The 22,206-nt window shown below is 43.2% G+C and overlaps 1 protein-coding gene across 5 annotated transcripts in view; it reads left to right on the top strand.

Annotated features, from left to right (window-relative positions):
- STAU2 (staufen double-stranded RNA binding protein 2) overlaps positions 1-22,206 on the top strand; it is a 220,864-nt gene that overhangs the window by 46,827 nt on the left and 151,831 nt on the right. For all 5 annotated transcript variants that reach the window (XM_015598691.2, XM_006924031.3, XM_015598692.2 and 2 more), the window contains 2 exons: positions 20,429-20,588; positions 21,861-21,968. In XM_015598691.2, the coding sequence (XP_015454177.1) occupies positions 20,429-20,588; positions 21,861-21,968 (268 nt within the window). The remainder of the gene's footprint in view (positions 1-20,428; positions 20,589-21,860; positions 21,969-22,206) is intronic.

The following is a 22,206-nucleotide window of genomic DNA, read 5'->3' as shown; positions in this document are numbered from 1 at the left end:
GGAATAAAATGCAAGTCTGAGAAGAAGAGCAACGTTGTAAAATTTCAATATAGTTAACAGTTTATGTATTTTTGAAGTAGATGAGGACAGATATCAGCTTGTTATAGTTAGATTCTCGTGGGTACATTTAAAAGGAGTGACATCACACTTTTGTTTGAAAATGTCAATATTTACAGTAGACCAGAAATGACATCCTTTGCAAGTATTTCAGTTTCTAATGAAAAATTTTAGGTTTAAAATTTTAGTTGTAATAAGAAATGTGCAAGCATCTATGTAGTTTTCAAAATTCTTTTATGGTATCCGAGCCTTGGTTCGAAGACCATTGCCGTGGACTTTTTTTTTTGTAGAGAGACTGAATTATAGCCGGCAGTTGTGGGGTGCACAGAGGTGATGTATATTTTTATCTGGATTTTCACATGCCTAGGCAAATAGAGTGGTTTGATGAAAACGACCTGGTAATTTTAAAAGTTTTGAACATGAATATAACAGTCTTAATGATTCTTTTGAGTTCAGTCACACCCCAAAGTGAAATCTTATTTTCCTTCTGTGTTATTTAAGGTAGCCCTTCCATTTATAAAATACCAAACTTGTATTCGTCATCAACCTTTCTGGGACAGGGCAGGTAAAAATACCTGGAACCATTAGAGGGCAGCATGGATTTATTTATGGGATTAGTTTTTTACAACATGACTGCTTTGAATCACGGGCTTAATGTGAGAATCATTTAGATTAGCTTTGAAGTTTTTTTAAAAAAATACAAATCTTTCATTTGGAATTTTTCTAACATAATAAAAAATGTGATATCAGTATAAAAGTAAAACCCTTTTTTTCCTTTCTTCTCACACTTCCTCTACCCTTAAGCACATTAGAGCTTTTGTAAATTTTGGAAAGGGGCACAATTTGGTATTAAACTTAGTGTCGACCTTGGTTTTCAGCTGAAGAATCACCTAAGTCAGTATTACAAGGTGCTCCACGAGAAAAGAGATTTGAAGACAGCTTTGGGGAATGAATGCTGCATACCGTACCCCTCTTAAAATTCCTTAAAAATTCTTAAAGATGTCATACAGAAGGCTGTTTACCTAAGTGGTCCCCAGCTCCGGCCAGGCATCAGACTCTCCCAGAGAGCTGGCACAAGCCTGAGGCCTGCGACTGGGGACTGCGAACATGGTGTTTGATAATTGCCCCAGACGGTTCCAGAGCCCAGCCATTGGATGCACATGGTTCTCTGTGAACATCAAGGACTGTTTTGTGACATGCTGGTCTAAGCAGTCACGGCACTGCCGAAAGGGTTAAAGAAGAAGGTAAAGGTTATAGTTAGCCCCAGTCCTCAGGGAATCAGCTTTTCTGGACGCCAAGTCTTTCAAATTGCTGAGCATTTACCCCTTTTTGAAAACTAAACCTTTTCTTGTTGTAGTAATTGTGGATAGAAATTTTCTAAAAGTTAGGACATGCATTTTTCATATTAAAAATGCCACAGTTATGAACGCAGAGAATTTTTCATGTTGACTCGGTGTTAGCCGTATAAATGACAACCATCGTTGTAAGCCTTTGAGATATACTCATGGGTCGTCCTTGTGCCGGACGCTCCCAGACATCATTTTCTTGAGTGCCCGGGCCTGCTGTTGCCACTTTCTCGGTCGTCCTTGGCTGTCAGCTGCCTTTGTATGCCAGTGCTTGCCTGGCCTCCTTAATTTAATGCTCTCAAAAGGCTTTTGTCTTGCAAACTGATATTGTGGTTGGAATTGGGAGCAAAGGAAGTGTGAGGAGACTTTGACTTAGGCCCTAAGGCGCCCTTGTAAGCGTGAGGGACGTGAACTTTAATCCATGGATTTTTCGATTTCTGAATTTATTTTTCCCTTCATGCATTTTGAGTTTCTTCTGCATTTTCGGTAGAATGAAGTTGCCAGTTAGCTGAATACAGGTTTGGCGAATTTGGTGTGTATATATCACGTACACTTGTATGCGTAATGGTGAATTGCACGTAAGTTACGGAGAAAGGGCGCGTTCGCGCGTGCTGTCTCCCCCTGCTCTTGAATATAGGAGTTCTGCCGCTCCCTCCCTCTGTCATTTTTTGAAAAGGCGAAGCTTTCCAAAGTGAGAAGATTTGCTAGTCAGCAATATATGCTCTTCTGAAATCGTGTGCCGGGTCTGATAACTTTCTTCCTGTCCGCTTTGCAGAGCCGGTCCTTCGGTCCTTCGCTGGCCGGCCTTGTCATCGGATGTCGCTCCCTCCTCCCATCTAGACGCCTTCTGCAGTTTCCTTCTGTTTTTCTGTCTTTGCTCTTTGTCTACAGAGCTTGTTCTTGGGAACCAAAAAGGAATCTTTCTTTTGTACCTTTTTGATTTCTAGGTGTAACAACCCCTGTTCACTGATTTAAAAAAGAAAAAAAAGAAAAGAAATAGGACATTTTAATACTATTTTACATGTGGGTTGAATGAAATTCTAAATTTGGCATTAAAATAACTAATTAATCCATTATAGTTCAATGGGCAAATATTTTATAGAGCAAATTTAATTCCATATGAAATTTATGACCTAATAATGTGTAACGAAATAACATTTTTCAGTTTTATGACCTCTTTTTCTGAGGCTTTGAAATATTGAGACTATTTTAGCTTTCTTAGTTTTGGGTTCAGTCATTACTTTGGCAGATAATGCTATTTTAGAACTTAATATATTGGAAAAGTAATGGTATAGTGAATGTACAACAGTATTTATATTTTATTTTAAAAAAGAATGTTTGGAGAGTATTACTAGAAACTGTTTTTCATGTATTTCTAGACCAGGGGTTGGCAAACTGTAGATGATGGGCCAGAACCAGCCTGCTGCCTGTTTTTGCATGGTCCACAGTTTAAGGTTGTGCTTTTAAAAATTATTGAAAAAAAAAATCAACAGAAGAATAATACTTTGTGATGTGTGAAAATTATATGAAATTCAGATTTCAGTGACCATAATAAAGTTTTACTGGAGCACAGCCACAGTCATTCATTTATGTGTCGTCTGTGGCTGCGGCTGCGTTCACACCACAGACAGCAGTGTCGAGTAGGTGTGAAAGGGGCCGTATGGCCTGCAAAGCCCGAAGTATTTACTCTCTGGCTCCTTTCAGAAAGAGTTTGCTGACCCCTGATCTAGATTAATGAGTAATAGAGTTTATGGGGTTAGTTTATAAGTCTAAGTATATGAAATATAGGAAACTAGGTATTATGTGTGCCCAATCCCTAAATAAATGTTTTCTAATAATTTCTATTTATTTGTCCCTGCTGGTTCTAGTCTCCTTTTTTTTTCGGGTAGAAGATGTACATTTTACTTTAACTTCGATTAATTTTCTTTTTTTTTTTTCCTATTGATCAGTGAACAGAATATAATGTCATATATTGTAAGAGGAAGTCCTTGGGTTTGGAAAGTATTTTTTTGTAGAATACACAGAAATTTGGAATAATTTTGTATTTTCCCCATGTATTTGATTTATGTGGAAACTCTATTATATTTTAAGTTGACTTTGATAGACTACGTGTTTTTAAAAAGTTATTATTTCAAGTAATCATATGAGCAGCAGGCTGGTATTCTTATTAGATTTCGTTGGCCCAATGAATCAATAATTGATTTTTCCCTCTAATGCAACTGAAGTAAATATTCTTAGAATACTTCACCTCTTTGATTTGAATGCCGCTACCAATTGAATTTGATATACTTTTATGTTATGTATTCTATTTGGTAGCTCTCTTCTAGCTCTTAAGAGGGTTGATTTTATTCTGACTCCAAATATATGAACACATTTGCAGGTGAATTTGTTTCTTTTTGTAAATTTTATGGTTTGGGAGAAGTAAAAATAATATCAAACCCAGAGAGTAATGGAGTCATGGTGTCATGTTCAAAGCTATGTAAAAACATGAAGTTTTGAAGAAGCACCTCGAAATATGTAGATAACTCTTGAGGTGCTTAAAACATGTCCCTTTCAATATGATTTTTAGTTTCAGTTGTAATACAGAAATTTACCTTCATCCCGAGTCATCTGAGAGGGTTGTAGAGGATAGGAACCAAGTATGGGCCACTTATATATACCTTCCTCCCAACACTTCATTTATGAGGAAGAGAGCTAGACGAAGGCAGGTAGCCTTTCATTCCAGCATCTCATTCCTCTCCTAGGTCTTCTCGTAGTAAATTCTCCTCATTAGCACAAATGAAAGTAGGATCATGTCTTCCCTTCAGAGAGCATAGACACATTGTGCACAGTCTCCATGATTAAAGAGTTTCTGAGCGTTCATAATTGTGATCTTCTTCCTTTGTCGATGTAGGCACAAAGATAAATTGAATAAAATACACGATCAAAAAGATTGACAAATGGATTTAAATCTCAAAGGAACCCAAACACCAAAGGAAGGAGTAAAATTTATGTATCATCACATAGACAGATTTCCTATTTTAAACTATAACACCAAAATGAATACAGTCTAATAACATCAATTAAATCAAGTAAAAAGAGTTTGTCATTCTGTTTGTTGTTTTTGCACCAAAATAACGACGATAATTCGTATCAGTCCTTAGGAATTAGAGTGTACCGTGGCATTTTCTTATGGAAACTATTTGTATGCTCAACAAATAGTTTTTTCGTGTGTTCTCAGAGACGGTTAACTTCATTCAGTTTGGCCAAGAATGTCAGAGACGCCCCGTGAAGAGTCTTCGAAATAAATAAGCCGTGGGACCATGACTGCACTTAAGAATATCTTGGAAAATATTGTCTAGACTTTTACTGGATGCAGCTTCGTTGAACTGCCCATGGAATGGCAGTTATAGTTGAAGTCGCTCTGAAGGACGAAGGCTTCTTTTTAAAAATAGTATTTTGCATAACCCAAGGAATATCCTTATTGTTTTTACTTGGCTCGATTAATCAAAAACTGATTTTTAAAAAAACCATCCGTACCTGCAGGACTAGTCTCTCTCGGGATAGAATAGCTGTTATTCGAATAAAGGAGAGGAGTCTCTTTTCTTTCGTCATATAGGTTTGGGAAATGCCCAATCAAGGAAAATTTAAATGTTTTCTTACCGTAAAACTTCTCAGAGCTTTTACTTTTTAATTTTTGTGTGCATTTCATCTTGGATTTTTTTTTAGTATTTTATATATTAAAAAAGTTTTAATTTTGAGCATTATCGTAAGCATCGTGGTCCTTGCGTTCCAGCAGCGTCTGCCCTTGCCAGTTTCATGAATGTCCTTTCAGGATATTGTTTGGCACTATGTGCACATTTACTTCTAAGAAAGTGTCATTCTGAATCGTCTTTTAAATTCGAAATATACCTTAAAGATCATTCCATGTTAACTCCTAAGGAGCTGTATCCTTTTTCTACCTTTAGCATGAAGATTTTTAGAAACCTACAACCATGTAGATCTATTTAACATGTCAGCACAGATGAGTTTTTTGTTTGTTTTGCTCAGAGTTTATAGTTTGCTGCAGGAAGATGGGTCCAATCAGAGTTTACTTGGCCATACTAGAAACAGAACTACTGCTTCATTTATTTTAAGAATTGCTTAGTATCCCACTGTGTGATTGTTTTATAATTTGTATAAGCAAATCTGTATTCATGAATGTTGTTTCAGATGTTGTGCTGTAACCATGTTGCAGTGGATCTCGTTGTACAAACATTTTAGCCACATGTGAGACATTCTTATAGGTGCTTTGGATACATCGATGACCAGAATAGACAAATATTCAAAAAAAATACAATTAAAATTAAATTCTTGCCCCGACGAAGCTGATGTTCTCGCTGAGAGAGACAGACAGTAAAGAATAACTATGGTGGGTATGCTTTACGGCCGATCGTGAAGTGAGAGGTGCTGTGGACCGATGAAAGAGCAGAGCGAAGGGATGAAGATTGCAGTTTTAGGGAGACCTTCGGAGCAGGTGGGATGTGAGCAAGGACTCGAAGGAGGAGAGCAAGCGAGCTTCGCGGACGGCTAGGGGAGAAGCACGAGATCAGCCCCGGGAAAGGCCCAAAGATGGAAGTGTGTCCGGTGAGTCTGCCGAGCAGGGAGGCCAGCGTGGCCGGAGTAGAGAAGGTGAAGCACTAAGTGCTGTGAGCCCCAGTCAGAGAGAGGACTGCCGGCCAGGTGTGTGTAAAACCCTGGAGGCCATTGTAAGGGTCTTGAGTAAACTAGTGACAGGCTCTGATGTACCTTCTGGAAGGATCACATTGGTGACTACGAGAACAGTTAGGTTATTACAGTCATCCTGACTAGAGACGAGGCTGTGTTGAATCTTTTGGGTTTTTTTTTTGCTGATACAATTCAGTGAAAAACGATACCTCTTTTGGCGTTTTAATTTGCATTTCTTTGTGAATCTGAGAAGTTGAGTATCTTCTTATATGTGTAAAAGTCATTTGTATTTCCTTTTCTGTGAATTGGGATTTATAACCTTTGCTTATTTTTCCATTGGTTTAATCGTCTCTCTTTTACTGACTTATAAGGCAGGTGGTTTCTAGTAGGATGAAAACTACAGACCTAGCCTGACCTTGTCAGTGTAACGTGAAGCTGCCTCAGGGTCATTGATCACGCCAAACGTTGAAGGACTCACCATCACAACCAAGCGCGTCCAGCCCCAGCACGTCCCAGCCGGGTCCCACGTGTGTCCTTTTGTTTTGGACTCACCCTGTGGCACGACTGATGGGCTTTACTCTCAGTGGCCGGGCACCTGGCCCTGGCCAGTCCGGTTTCCTCCCTCCCAGCCATTCTCTCCCACGCCGAGAGGACTCAGGTCGCGGTCATGCGGTCATGGTCAAGGGGGCTGCGGAACTGGTCTGCCTTTGTGTGAACCTGGCTTTCTTAGGCCAGTTTCTTGACCTCAGCTGTGGAATGGGAATAACTGTGGTATTTACTCACAGGGCTCTTGCGAGGAGCCGCCGAGTCGCCGTCTGCACAGTGCCGGCGCACCGTAAGCTGTGCGGTGAACGTTAGCCGCGATCGCTCCCTCGCTTAGCAAGTATTTCTTGGGCTCCTTTTAAGCATTAGGTGCTCATATCAGGTGCAAGACGCTGGGACTACAGTACGTAGCTCTCTGTCTCCCTGTATCTGAGCAGAAATCAGCTCTGTGCGGCTCTCCTGGCACACCCCCCCACCAGATGCTGTGTGAATCATTTACTCTAAAGTTTTACTTTACTGGAATGATACGGTCTCACGCATTGTTCACAGGCATTGGCGGGGGAGTCCTGTCCTTCTTGAACTTGAGAAGTAAAAGGATAGATTTATTTCAATTTTGTTAGAATCGCGTTTTGGTCGGACGGGAGTCGAATGACAGCAGAGAGTATGGACTTAGCTCTTCATCTGGTCGACTTTGTCGTGGGTTCACCAGCTCTGAAGTGCTCAGTGCTCGGGCGGATCTGGGCCGACTTCGCTTCCTGCGAGAGCAGCACGGCCTCGGCCTCGTCAGTCTTGCGGGGTGTCCCGCGTCGCCGTTCAGCCTTCCCGGCTCCGATTGCTCTGCGGATTTCCCTCCTCGCCTCCCGAGAACCGTCATTCTCCGCAGACGAGATTGTGCAGCCTTGTTTGCAAGACTTCCTTTCGTTCTCTCGAGGGAATTCTTCAGGAGAATAGCAAGAGGATAATAAGCAAAACTATCAGGTGCAAGACGCTGGGACTACAGTACGTAGCAAGAGGATAATAAGCAAAATTAGCTCAAGATCCATTCTTACTTCAGTCCCATGTGAGTCTCAACTTTTCGGAATTCTCCATGTTGCTTCCCCGAATACTTCTGGAACCTTCTACACACTGGGTTTCAGTGGCACATTGATTTTGCTTGATGTCCTGTCTTTTTAAGAACTTACTGGAAGGCTTTCTCCAAATCAATAAAGGCAGCAAGAAATTTTTTGCTGTATTGATTGAACTTACTAGTCGGCCTCATATTCCATTTTAAAACAAAAATAAAACTGTCTCATATTCTGATCTTTTCTAAATCCAAATAAGTTCTTTATGTTGTTTCAGTAGTCTATATTTCTAATACAATAATCTGAATAGCACACCTAATATCATCAGGTATTTTTCACACTTGTCTCTCTCTTCCTCGGTCCTTCTTTCTCTCATCGAGATATGAGAACAAGCAACTTCAGCTCATTAGCTGTTCCCTCGGGCAGTAACGTTAGGACCATATGTTTAATTGTCTAAGGTATTATTCTGATCATGGCTTACCGCCTTTCTCGGTTCAAATTTCCGGGAGCTTATCATTCACTAATTTCCCAGGCTTTTTCTTGGCTTCAGTTATCAGAACCTTGACCTACTCACTTTCTTCACTTCCTTGTTATTTGTTAACATTCTCTGGTCAAGATACATTTCTTCAAAGATCAATGAGTTGACAGGCTCCTATCTGTGGTTAACTGACAGGTCACAGAACAGTCTTTATAGATAGAACATAACCCCAAACACGTAAATAAATGTCCTTTCAGACATGAGACAAAGAAAAATTGTAGTAAAAGTAACATTATTCATTGTGTTACATTAAATTCTTCTGACGATCAATTTGTTTTCGCTGGTTTTCATAAAATCTGAACTTACCAGTGTATCTTATGAACATTGCCTGATCTTTTGAAGTGCATTGGCATTTCTTGAATGAATGATGACCCAAATGTCAGGTTTCCTGTGTGAAATGGAAGCCCTTTCCTGGACCTCCCCAAGCAGACATAATAATGTGGCATTAGTGGCGTGGTCCCCAGGTTTGAGGAGCAGGTGGCAAAGCCCCTAGGTTATTTACTGGGAATAAGAAAAAACATGAGAGATGCTGAAGCATAGAAAAATCATGGACTGTCTGAGAAGGATGGTGGGTTCGTTGGCAAACAGCCCCGATTTCCGGCTGTGATCTGGCACCGTGTATCACTTACCCCAGGTTACACGGCCCGTAAAGGACCAAGGTGGCTCTCCAGCCCAGGGTTGTGTGTTCAAAGCGCGTGCTTTTTCTGCGACACTGCGCTAACTCCTAAACATCTGCTCTTTGGGAATATTAGGATATCACGACAGACTGACAGAAGAATATCTTCGAAAACTGTTTCGCCCAGTGGGACAGAGATGCTGTCTCTTACCCGTCCTGCGAATAGGAATAAGCTGTAGACCTCGCTGGCCCTTCAGAGCGGAGCTTACTCAGCCTGCTCTCACGTGCGGTGGGCAGAGGCGTCGGCCTCACGTCCTTGCCAGCGTGTCTCACTTGCTTGTTACCGTGTTTTGCCCCAGGGCACATGGCAAAGAGTAAGAGGATTTGATGACTCAGCTTAGCGTGCATCCTGGAGTAAGACACAGTTCACACCAGCGCACCTGGATTATCTGCAGCAGCACAGGAAGAGGACAGCGTAGGTCACTGTCGTCCATGCAGTAGTCCCCTCAGGGGTTCTGCCGGAAAAGTTTTTAAAAATTAATGTAAAATGGCTAAAAACGAAATTGCTTAGCATTACCTCACAAGTACTTGCAGTTAGCAAAAGTAGGAGAGTTTTCTAAAAGTTAGTCTTCGGTTTTAGCAAAAAAGGTACTTTGTACACTTTTTAGGCTGTGACAGGATTCAGTTAGTCGAGCAAGTCCTTTTCCTCATTTCTTTGAAAATTAGTCTTTCTGTCAGACTATGGTGTTGGCTCCAAGGGACCTGTGTAATTCCAATAAATCATCTGGTATGGATTATGATAAAGCAGTGTATTGCCAATAGAAGAAATTTCTAAGACCCCTAAGTGATTATTATCAATAACGTGAGACTACTTGCAATACCTGAATCTGTCTGATGACATATCTCCATGTGACAGTCCCAGCTAAAAAATTGTATACCTAGTTTCAGTGTCTGTGAAGTCGCCTAGAACTCTGAGTTTTCAAAACCATACATATCCTTCTAATGGTTATGGGAATAGGAAATAAAGTGATTATCCATTTGATTAATTCTTGTTGCAGGGAGGGGATGAAATGTGCTTTGTAAAATAATTGATTAAATGTACCGATTCCTTGGCATACATGTTTAGATGTTTAATTATAATTTTTATGATGTGTTGGCGCCAACATTTTCCTATAGAAATACAACTCCAGATTTAATATTGGGCAACAGTGGGAAAATGGGATTTAGTATGAAAATATTTGCTTTATGTAAACCTTTTTATGAATGCAGCTAATGCATAAGTGAAGTCAAGCTGTAAAAACAATTAGCTGGGAAAATGCCAAGTAAATTTTTTATATTCCAGTGAATATCTGTTAACTACACATTACTGTTATCATTAAACTATATGCAAATGTACAACTAGATTTACTTAGACTTGGGTAAAAAAGACAAACTACTAGAAATATGCAGTAAGTATAATTACTATTTGCATCTTCAAACAAAGCACATTAATCTTTCTGTAATACCGCTGATGTAATGTCTCCATGTTACTTTTGGGAGCATTTGAAGTGGGCAAGCATCCAAAGTTGATAGTTAATTCTGATCAGCAGAGGCACTGGAGGAGATGTCTGGGTTGGACATTTTAACAAAGCAAACGGTTTCTAAAGCTTTGGAAGATTTTAGTGCAAACACAGTCATCCATTTGATTTTCTTATTCTAGACATTACAAAATTAATTTATCCAAAAAGGGTGTGAAACCTCTCCTAAAAATATAATCAGATATGCTCATATGTTTAAAAATTTTAACTTCTCCAAAACATATATTTTTGGACTTAAGATAATGAGGCAACAGAAGCAATTAAAATATTTTCCAGAACCTGTGTGAGAAACCATTTTATTGCTAGAAAGGACTTGAGAGCGTTTCTATGCTAGTTTTCCAAGAACATTCTCAGCCAGCCCTTAACCAAACATGACCTGGTGGCGGAATTGAATAATGAGAATCTTCTTGCAATTCAAAGAAAAACTAAGCCATATTTTCCATAATTTTCTTACATGTAATAATCTGCTGTTAGACTACTAGCATGCAGTATTTAGTAAACACATATTAAAAACTTAAAATTGTGTTTCTTTAAAACATTTTGTCAATGTTTTTGAAGTGCAAAAGTGCACTCCAGATACACACACGCACACACACACATATTCGAAAATTGTCCCTAAGTACACAGATATGCTATGATAGTTCATAAAAAATACACTAATCTCCTCCTGGTTTCACACTGGAATAAGGTTGAGAAAGTCGATAGACAAAAATCTTTCCTATTACTGATGGGCCTTAGAGAAGTAAGTCCTCTTACCTAGACTCCTCATAGATCTAGCAGCTGGAACTTAAATCTGGATCTTAGTATTAATCTAAAGTCTTTTCTTCTGTTCCCATTCTCAGTGTTCGTTTACTTTTAAGTTTGTAAAGGTACTTGATAAACATTTTTAATTGTATTTCATAAAATGTTAACGAATCTTTCTTACACTCAAGATAAAAAAAAACTTTTAGCAGATGAATTAAACAAGTTACCTGGAGAATACCCAGACTCAACGGAGGCAGAATACCTAACGTGGCATTTCTCAAGGTGCGTTTCGTGGCATGGACATGATAGTTCACTGAAACTGGGGTTTCGTTACCACAAATGTTCAGGAAATGCTATATAGTATATTTTCCTCTTGAAGACATTATCGTACAGACAGCAAAGCTATAAAAAGGCACATTCATTACTGTATATATACATTAATAGATACCATGAAAATTAATTATATATCCAATACAAGAAGTTAGAAAAGGAACAACGAGATAAGTGTGTTCGAAAGAAAATGAATGTGGAAATAGATTAATTAGAAAACAGAAGAATGATAGAAAAAAGCCCCACAGAATCCAATATCTTATTCTTAGGGAGAACCAATAAAATATATAAATATGTTCTTTAATCAAGATAAGCCACATGAGATTAAAGCACAGATATGCAAAATATGGTCTGATAATGGGAGAAAGCTACAGATGCTCAGTGAATGAAACTTCTCACAAAGGACTACTTGGCCCAGCTCACGGAGAGTGATTTTCGACCTTGGATGAACTGGGTGTTTTTGTAGGAAAATATAAATGACCGAAACTGACCTCAAAAGAAGGGAAACGAAAGACCCAGTTGCTCCAGAAGTAAAAGGATAAATACATAGTCAGATACCGTGCAGCCACCGCCCCTCCACCCTGAAGGCAGGCACCTGGCGTTTCACAGAGGGATGTCACTGAGCCTTTAAAGAACACGCAAGTCATTTTGGGCAACCAGCAATGACGTTGGTGTCTCCGTGAGTGGTGCCCGACTGCGTGTGTGGCCCAGTGGGCGTCCTCTGGCCCCGTGCTCAGGAGAGCGTTGGGCAGAGCGTCCGGGGCTGCAGGATTCTGCGGGGCTGTGTCTGTAGCAGCTCAAGTCGCCGTGTTCTCCGGCGCCTCTCGGCCCGAATGGTCACCGACGCTCGGCAGCACCACAGCGGTTAAGCCCAGCCCCTCTAGCTTTGCCTTGCGCCCGGGAAGCTACAGAAGAACACAGCCATGCCAGCTGGTTCCATCTTGAAATAATGACCGCCATTCTTAAGGGGACCTCGAGCGCTGCCCGCTGTCTGTCCCGCTGTGCTCGCCTCGGCAGGTCCTGGCGCGGAGCTGACTTCCCGAGGCTGCACAGTGGCCTGCTGACTGCGGACCGCAGCGAGAGACTGAGTCATCCGTCAGGTCGCGCCACTGTAGGCTTAACCCCCGCCAGCGGCCCCTGTCACATGTGCAGCGAGGTTCTGATTCGCCGCCTGGCGGCTTCTCAGACCCGGCTTCCTGCCGCTCACCCTGGCTCCGCTTCTCAGGTGTAAGAATTCCTGTCTCTCAGAAACTGCCCAGTACATTACCTCGCCAGGGCCTTCGCGCTTGCTGTCGCATTTGCTTGGGATACTGTTTCCTGGCATGAATTAGTCCCATAATAAATATTCGTCGAGTTAATAATTGAATTCACCTCGTCCCCAGAGCAGTCAGTCAAGGGCCGGAAGACCAGGTCATTACCTTCGCGAGGGAGGGGCGTCTCGCAGTCCCCGGCCGGTCTGTGGGCTGACTTCGGGGAGTCCGCCAAGAATGGAGATAGGAATGGGTGAGATCACCTGGGGAGACGGGCTTGTCTGTGAGAAGAAGATTGACTAGGGAGGAGCAACATTGTTTTAAAGATTGTTTTTTATTGAGGTCACATTCACATTACGTAAAATTCACCGTGTTAGCCTTTTAAAAGTGTCTGTCGTGTGGCTTTTACTACACTCGCAGTGCTGTGCGGCCATCACCAGCGTCAAATCTCAGAACATTCTGTCACCTGGAAGAGAAACCCCACACCCATGACCCCTCCCTCTCTTCCCGCCCTTTTCTGTCTCTCTGAATTTGCCTGTTCTGGACGTTTCCTCTCAATGGAGTCGCGCAGCGTGTGGCCCTTTGCGTCTGGCCGTCACCGAGCATAATGTTTTCAAAGCCGTCCTCATCGTCGCGTCATCAGCGCGTCATGCACGCGTGCGGCCGTCTGATGCTACATCTTGTTTATTCGTTCCTCAGTTAACGGACCTTTGGGTTATTTCCATTGTTTGGCTGTTATGAATCGTGCTGCTGTGAACATTCGTGTATATGTGTTCGCTTAACATCTGTTTTAATTTCTCTTGGTTTTCTCTGTCTGGGAGTGGAATTGGAAGTTGCAGATCAAATGGTAATTCTTCATCGAACGTCGAGGAACTGCCGAGCCGTTCTCCACGGTGGCTGCACCATCTCACATTCCCGCCAGACGTACAGGGGTTGTCGCGTCTCCGTCCTCGTCAGCACTTGCTGTTTTCTGTTTTTGTTTGCCCGATGTAGCCAGATGTGAGGGGCTGCCGCGCGGTGGTTTGGGTTTGCAGTGGGATCGTCGGTATTGAGGTGCGGGCTCCAGCGGGCTGGTGAAGAGAGGGGACGAGGAACGAGAGAGGGGAGCAGGGCCGCAGCCAGGCCGCTGTCCCGGGCTTACCGCGGCCCCAGCCTTCTCCCTGGGGACGGACGTGCCCATTGGCCCACCGAGATCTTCGGCGTCGGCCAGACCTCACGTCCACTTTGACTGACATTGCCTTGGTGTTGCAGGTCTGCGTGGCCCCTCCAGAGTTCACGTCGCCCCCCACCCCCCCTCCTCTCATAGTGCTCACCTGCCCAGTTCATTCAGGTGAGCGCAGTGTCGAGGTTGAGAGCTCGGGCTCCTGGGTTCAGATGCTCACGCAGGTGGGGTGGCCTTGGGCAAACTTGTTAATATCTCTGCTCCCCGTCTCCTCATGTGTAAGTGAAGTCGGGGTGGTTCTGGTGACCGAGATGAGCATGTAAAGGGCTGGGAAGAGTGCCCGGCACGTAGCGAGCGTGTGGTGTCTTTTTGGTGTAATGATGGTGGTGGTGATGATAATGACGGTTTGTCTAGGTATTTGTTTAGGGAAGGGGGCAAGAATAGGTTGATGCTGGATCCAGGTGTGGGACTGAGGGTGGTGACTGTGCGTTTACGAAACGGGCTCTTCGATAACATGCTGTGCTTTCCACGGTCCCGTCTTGGTCCTCGTAGCAACACGGCATTAAGTTATTTACTCTGTGTTCCCCAGGTCCTTCCGCTTCTTTATCAAGTACACATTTTGGACGCAGATTTGCCTCCGTCTGTTTGGACAGGGAGGAAGCTTTCTTCCATTACATATTTCCTTCTGTTTACACTCCAGTACAGCCATAGCATTTTTAAAAATTTACAGTGAGGAAGGAAAACGTTTACAACTCCATCACTTCTAAATACCGTACCCCGGCTTTTAGAACACATCTTTCTGTGTTTTCCCCGAGGCATTTTAAACATCATAATTCTGTAAACAGAAAAGATCCTTACAACTCTTTCAATGCTTATTTTCAGCTGCCCTGTGAATCTTTTCTAATAGGTCCTAATTTTTGAAATTCCTCAAGACTTAACATTCAGATCCCATAAAAGATATATTTTTAAAATTTATAGATATGAATAGAGAAAGAACCCTCTCCTATCTAGACATTTTATATACATACAAACTTGAAAATATGCCAAGGACTATTTTATAGCTTTCTGATAAAACCTATTATTTTCCTATGGCAAGAAAAAGAATGCTTACTGGTGCCAAAAAGTGTACAAAGAGTCAAAATAATCAACTTGTCATTTGGATTCTGAGTTTTGGCATTTAGAGTTCTTTAAACATAGATTCTGCAAATAGTTTACAGATAAGTAAACTGAGATAGAAAGATTAAGTGACATATCTGTTTTAAGTCAATGTTGGAAATAAACAGAAATCCAAGGCCTCTCCTTATTAGATGAGAAGATAACATATTCATATATTTCAAGACATAAACCTGTAGAAGAGATATGAATACTTAAGCTGTGTTGAGATTTATGAATAATGCCATCAAATAAAACGAGGCAATTATTTTTCAATTTTTAAAAGTTCTAATGTTATTTGGAATATGTCCTTCTCACCTTGTAAAAGTGATGCTTAGGCAGGCGGAGACGGGGCATGAGGCAGTCACAGAATGGGAGGGAGGTCAGGAAGATAATGCAGCATGAGTCGAGAATAGGGCCTTAATGCAGTCGCGAGGGGAGACGGCGCAGACTCGTGGAATAGACACTTGTTATACCTGAGGTCAGATACAAGCGTAAGCATACTTACCTTCGTATCAGAATGCTTACACACGTGTCAGAAAGTAAAGTCTTCCCTTTGCTCAAAAACAAAACAAATCTGTATAAGGAATGTCAGGCATTCGAGGGAACCAAGTGTGCTTCGCTTCTTTACTTTTGTATCAACTCGTGATGTCTTGAAGACAGGCCAAGTCTAAAGACTTTTTGAGGGACTGAAGGAAAAGGAAGCTTTTATTTTATTTGAAATTTTATTCGTTATTTTTTGTAAGACTTCTAGCAGACAGAGGGGGAAGAGGCATGCCGGGAGAAAGGCCTGACAAGCAGCCTTTTATAGTATTTAGTGTCAGGCAATGTGGCACCTGATCCCCATTATTCTGACTTTTCACTCTCGATAGGTCACTCATTTGAGTCTAGTTTTGATCCTGCCTGGCTTGGCATACTGTAAAAACAGGGTTTTGTCACAGCATTCTGTTTGTTTTCAGCAGCTCTTCTGTAAAAGGCCTCTGAAGTCTGTTGGTGGACTTGAGGTTCTCTGGCCTGCCAAGGACATAGGCGATTTAATAAACAAATGTGAACAATAATAGGAGAGGATGAAGCAGATTTTTAGGAAACTCCTTAAGAGTTTCCTGAGCTTTGAAGTTAGGCAGACTTAGGATCGATTCCCAGCAACGCCGCTGGGGAGATTTGTTACCCCTCACGGTGACCATGGGACCTGTCTCGCCAGGCCGCTGCAGGATTAAATGAGAATGGGAGAGCGACACCTGACTGGCTGCTGTAAGGAAGGGCTGCGTGTGGTCCTTCGTGGAGCGTGACGCCATCGTCAGGTTGTAAGCGACGTCGTGGAATGTGGTGCTGTCCCCGAGCAGCGGCTCTCGGGCTTGTAGGGAGCAGCTCAGCAGGGAGACTGGAGTGGAGCTTTCGTCTCATCCCCAGGGACTGATGCGGCAGGTCAGGGGTGCAGAACAGGAGTCTGCGTTTCTGACAAGCACTGAAGACTGATGAGGGCAGGATCTCACCGTGCAGAGTTTTCCTGGCTCCTCTTTTAACAGTGATCACTGTGGGCATCTAAGCACTCACCACAAAATTCTAATTACGGAAAGTCATTCAAGAACAGCGCTGTAAGATTAGGTACATACGTACTACGGTGTAGAAATATGTGCATCACTCACCGTGGGTACTTTACCAAAAATGAGGTTCACGTTTGAAATAAATAAAAATAGCAAAAGGAACTCTATTCAATAGAACATATCAGCCTTCAAAGTTAATAAACTTGGAGTGTTTCTTTACCAAAAGAAAGACATATTTAGAGACCAGGATGTAATGCCCAAAAAACGTCGTGCAGCATCCGTCTTGTAATTTGGCCTGGGTGCCATTACTGAGGGTGCTCTGGTTAATCTTGTCGAGACGATATGAGATGTGACGTGTAAGGTATTCATAGGACCCCGTGGGGTAAGTTGTTAAGAGTCATTGGTAAGTGAGAGGATGGAATAAAACTGGAACGAAGCAAGTCGGCCGTCCGGTCTCGGTATTTCCTGTTGTTAGTGCTAGAATGTTTAAGAACACGACGTACCTAATTTTCCCTCTGATATTTATGTGGTATAGTTTATATATACGTGTGTATCCACATGCACACAGATGCACGCACATACACGCAAACAGAGCCGTATTTGATGGCCGAAGAGGAAGAGGCCCCAAGGGCGCTTTAGCGTACAATTAATATTTTGGTTAGAAAATCAGCAGATTGTTTCAGTATGGTTATGTGTTATGACATCATATTCCAGTAAAGTTATAATGAACAGAAATTTTGTTTGTCTCTGTGGCAAACCAGAATGAGTTTTGTAATTGTCAGCAGGCCTTAGTGATTACACTGGCGCCCACCCCCCGTCCTGTGGTTAAAGGTCTGTGAGCATTCCACTTGTGGACCTCGATTTTCAGAAGTGTGTAATTAATTGTAAACATTTGTTCTCTGGTGCACACTTGCCGTATAAGATCTCAGGAGTCAATTTCTGATATCGGGTTGTCTGTTTTAAGGTTTAATAGTGGAACCGGTTTAAAATAGACATCAAGGTCTGTGGCGGTGGGAAAAAGTGAATTTCCTGGGACACTAACTGAAGATAACCTGCATTCTTCGTAGTAGCCTGTCCAAATGTCTGCACTGAAGGGCTCTCGTATGAAATAGGCAACAGGAGATCGCGCACTCGGTACATACTTTCTGTGATCAAAGAGCGAACAGCGTTTTCATGCTTCTTAGTCTTTGCATGTTAAAAATCATCTTTTACTCTGAGCGATTTTTTCTTTTAACTTTTTTATGTTTACCGATTAAAACTGAGAACGTATGCCATATAGTAAAAACACATTTACAGTACTTCATCTAAAATTAATAGAAAACTGTGGGCCCAGGAAAACGGAGTCTGAGTTTAAAACAGCGGCTTTTTTTTTTTCCAGACTCTGGATCCCTCCCCGGCCTTTGACGCTGTCGATCGTCCCGTTCCCTCACGTGGCGCTGTCATTTCTTGTCTGACCCTGACGGTCTTTCATCTCCTTCACTGCCGTCTATTATTTCCCCTGCCTTTTGATCATGGGCGTTAATCAGACCCCAGCCTGAGGCTCTCTTTCTGGGTTCCCGTACCTTGGTTTCCAGGTACTTACCCAGTCACATGGCTTCAATTATTGCCCCCCAAGTCTGCATCTGCGGTGCTGATCGCGTCTCTGGTCCTTCACCTTCCGTCGCCCTTCCCTGATTAGTCCCATCTGCCTGCTGAATTCTTCTATTATGGGCTCTCTCGAGTTCTCTCAGGTTGGATATAGAACTGCTACTCGGATGTCCAGTAACCACCTAAAACTTAGCAGGACGTCAGTTGGACTTCTTTTTGCTTGGAAACAGGTATTTTTCAGCACCGGAGTGATTTTTTTTTTTTTACTTATTTTTTTCAGCATTGCAATTACACATCCACTAATCCATCAACGTCGATCCTGTTAGTTTTGCTCAATTGCCCAATTCAGTGGTCATTGTTCTCAGTCATTTCACATGGCCGGTGAGTAGCCTTTGACAGTTGACCCCTCGCTTCTCCTTGATACCCTCTTTCTCGCTTGGCTTTCAGGAAGGACGCCATGCTGGCCAGGTCGCCCTCCCACCCCTCCCTCCCACAGAGCTCTTACTGTCTTGTGACTTTAAATTCCATCTAAATGTCATTGATTCCCAAATTCAGTTCCCACCTTGGACCTCTTTCCTGGAGTCCAGACTCTCAAATCCAGCTGCTCGTTTGACATCTGCACTTTGGATGTCTAGCAGGACTCATAAACGATAACATCTCCAAACCAGAGCGTCTGCCGTCTGTCCCCAACAAACCCCTTCCTCTTGCGGTCTTTCCAAGTCAGTCTGTGGTACGCCACCTTCCAGTTCCTCAGGTCAAAAACCCGGGGGCCATCCTTGACTCCTCTCGCGTATTCCACAGCCAGTTCTTGGGTAAACCGTGTCTCTTTACGACTGAAACTCCTCCAGCATCAACTCCTCCTCTCTCCCATGTGGCCCCTGGTTCAGGCCTCTCTTGCCTGTCGTGTGGCATTTCCGCAGCCTCCGGGTAGACCTGGCTTCTGCTGTCATTCCTCCACAGTCCCTTCTCAACCCAGCAGTCAGATGGTCTTTCCAAAGTGTAAGTCGGGTGATGTCACCTCTGTGCTCGAAGCCCTCTGGTGACTGGCCATCTCGCGCAGGGAGGAAGTCAGGTCCCGACAGTGGTTTCTAAGGAAGGCCCTAAGGGCCTCTGGCCACGTGGCCGCATCTCCCGGCCGTCCTTCCCTCACTCCCTCAGCTCTAAGCAGACGGGCGCCCCGCGCAGCACCCGGACGCGCAGCCGCCTCGGGGCCTTGGCACTGGGCGTTTCGCTGCCTCCGTCGCACCGTTCTGGGTGACCCGCATGGTCGCCTGCCTCACCGACTTCAGGTTTTACAGTTTCCGTCTTCTCAGCGAGACCTTCCTCAGGGGCCGCGCTCTCTCAAACCCGTGTTGCCGACACTTCTCCCCCTTCCCTCGGTGACTATCTTAACAGGTGTCTCTAGCATTCGAGACACTGGACACGTTCATCGCACTTGCTGTCCGTCTGCGCTTCCGTGCTGTGTTGCTGTTCGTCGTCACAGTCCCGTCGTACAGACGTCCCGTAAGTGATCGTCGCGTCAGCGGGTTTGTCGTAGGTCCTCGTTTCCTCCAGCTGCTTTGTCCTCACGGCCGCCTCGGTCCCCGCGCGTGGTCCCCACCGCAGCTCGCCACGCCCCCTCACCTCGGGCTCACCCAACACACACCTGCCAAAAATTTTACCTTGAATGCACATTTTATTATACTTTCTACCTCAGAATGGGCTTAAATTCCCTACTCTTACGTTGCATCTGGTCTCCCTGTCCCCTGGCAGAGGACTCATTGCTTCGGAGTAGTAACTCCATCGTGCCGTCTCTGCCATTTCCAGGCATCGTCATCTGCTGCTCAAAGCGCAGTAATCGGCGTGTTGTCACCTGACCGGGCTCGCTCGCCTCCAGCCTCTGTAGTGGCTCCTTTGTCCTTCAGGTCACTTGGCTCACTTCTGTCAAAATTCGCCTGAAACCTTCTCTCCAGGAAGTTTTTGTGATATAGTTAACTAAGTTTTACTATATTATGGATGATACTGTTACCTGTAATACATGTTTCATGGAGATCAAAGATCAGTGTAACTTCTTTATGATCAATAGATGTTTTGACTCATTTTATCTTCTTACACATTCGGGAGGTTAAACCTTTGTGAGGGTTAATAAAAGGGTATAGTACCTTGTATCATCGGTACCATTTTAAACAAAACAAATCTTATCGATCATGGAGTGATTTTATTGAACTAACATTAACATTTATTTTCTTATTTTAGGTATCATTGCCCAATGCCCAAGATCTTTTATGTTCAGCTGACCGTAGGGAATAATGAATTTTTTGGGGAAGGGAAGACTCGACAAGCTGCTAGACACAATGCTGCGATGAAAGCCCTTCAAGCGTTGCAGAATGAACCTCTTCCAGAAAAATCACCGCAGGTACAGAGCCCTGCGCACCTGGCAGTGTCCGTCTTAGATATCCCAGTCAGGTTGATGAAAAGACAAATAGATGCATTTTTTAAAAATAAAAGAAATAATGGCTTCTGTTAGGAAAGAAGACAAGAGTGGTCATCTCCTGCGATTTGCTTCTCAGATCACCTGTCTGCTATGCTAGACTCATGTGTTCCTGCCAGGACGACCTTGCCTTTGAGACCTTGGGTTCACCTGTGCCGTTCAGTTCTCAGGCAGCTCAGGATTTTGGAATGTGTACAAGGATGAGGAGTAACATTCATTTTCCTGGCATGGACTGCTACAATTATCGGGCATGGATTACATTGTGTCTTTTTGGATCTTTCAGTCCTACTTAATTTTTACAAATGAGAATATTGAGGCAATTCTTGAGTAATTTCACCCATTCTCACGGTTTCAGCTCCTTTCTCTGTTCGGAATAGTCCGTGCAGCGCAGACGTGACTTATAAGTCATCTTCTTACTGAGTTCTCCACTTGGGCTGTGCAGTTTCAACCTCCGCGGTTCCCCTTGCCCCACACTTGTTCCTCCCGCTTTGAGATTTAGCCTGGTTGATGGCAGATGTAGGCATTTTCCTCCTTACACACTTTCATTAGGACGTTCATCTGTTTTCCCACTACATCATGAGTCCCTTGACAGCAGGAAGTTGGGCTGTTTATCTCTGATATTTACACGAAACATCCAGTGTAGGTGAGGCCCTCCGTCCAGCAGTGTGTGTCAGATAAGTGAGCAGGTGAATTGGTACCAGTGCCAGACTCAGAGCTCCAGAGCTGGATTTTCATCCTGTACTCTTTCTGCAACTTAGTTTTCATGGAAGATTAAATATGTTGCACACCAGTGGAGGGAGGGACAGATGGAAGGAGGGAGGGAGAGAGTGTGTGTGTGCGCGTGCGTGTGTGTGTGTGTGTGTGTGTGTGTGCGTGCGTGTGTGTGTGTCGGGGCGGGGGATAGAGATTTCTAAAGAGAACTGGATCTGGGGCTGCAGGATAAACTCAACTTAGTGTATGATTTTTGCGCTCAGCATTTATCCTTCTGCTTTGAGGGAAAAAACTAAAAACTGAATCACAAAGGGCCTCATAGCAAAGTCCTCGACTGCTGTGGTTCATAAGAATTCACAAGATCCGGGCTACGGTTTTCTGTTTTTTATTGTACTTTATTTTAGGTAGGCCTTCTTGCTTGTAGAGGATGTGCAAAATTTGATACGAAGCGAAGATTCAATGTCATCCTGTTTTTTTGTGATTCAGAATGGCGAATCCGGGAAAGATATGGATGACGACAAAGATGCAAATAAATCTGAGATCAGCTTAGTGTTTGAAATCGCTCTGAAGCGGAATATGCCGGTCAGTTTTGAGGTACGTGCTGTGCAGAGATCTTCCAGTTCCCTTACCCCGCCCACCCCGCTCCTCATTAATTTAAACAAACAAACAAACAAACAAACAAACAAACAAACAGAACTAACTGGCATGCTGGTATCCTGAAAGAGTTAATGTGCTTTATTATGCTCACACTCTGTCATGAAATGAAATAGGCCCTGGGGAAGATAGAACTTATAATGTCATGGATCCTGCTGATTGATCTCTTTGGCTTTTC

This window comes from Pteropus alecto, unplaced genomic scaffold (assembly GCF_000325575.1).
Source record: "Pteropus alecto unplaced genomic scaffold, ASM32557v1 scaffold87, whole genome shotgun sequence".
Taxonomy (NCBI): Eukaryota; Metazoa; Chordata; class Mammalia; order Chiroptera; family Pteropodidae; genus Pteropus; species Pteropus alecto.
This window is presented reverse-complemented; position numbering and strand designations above follow the sequence as displayed.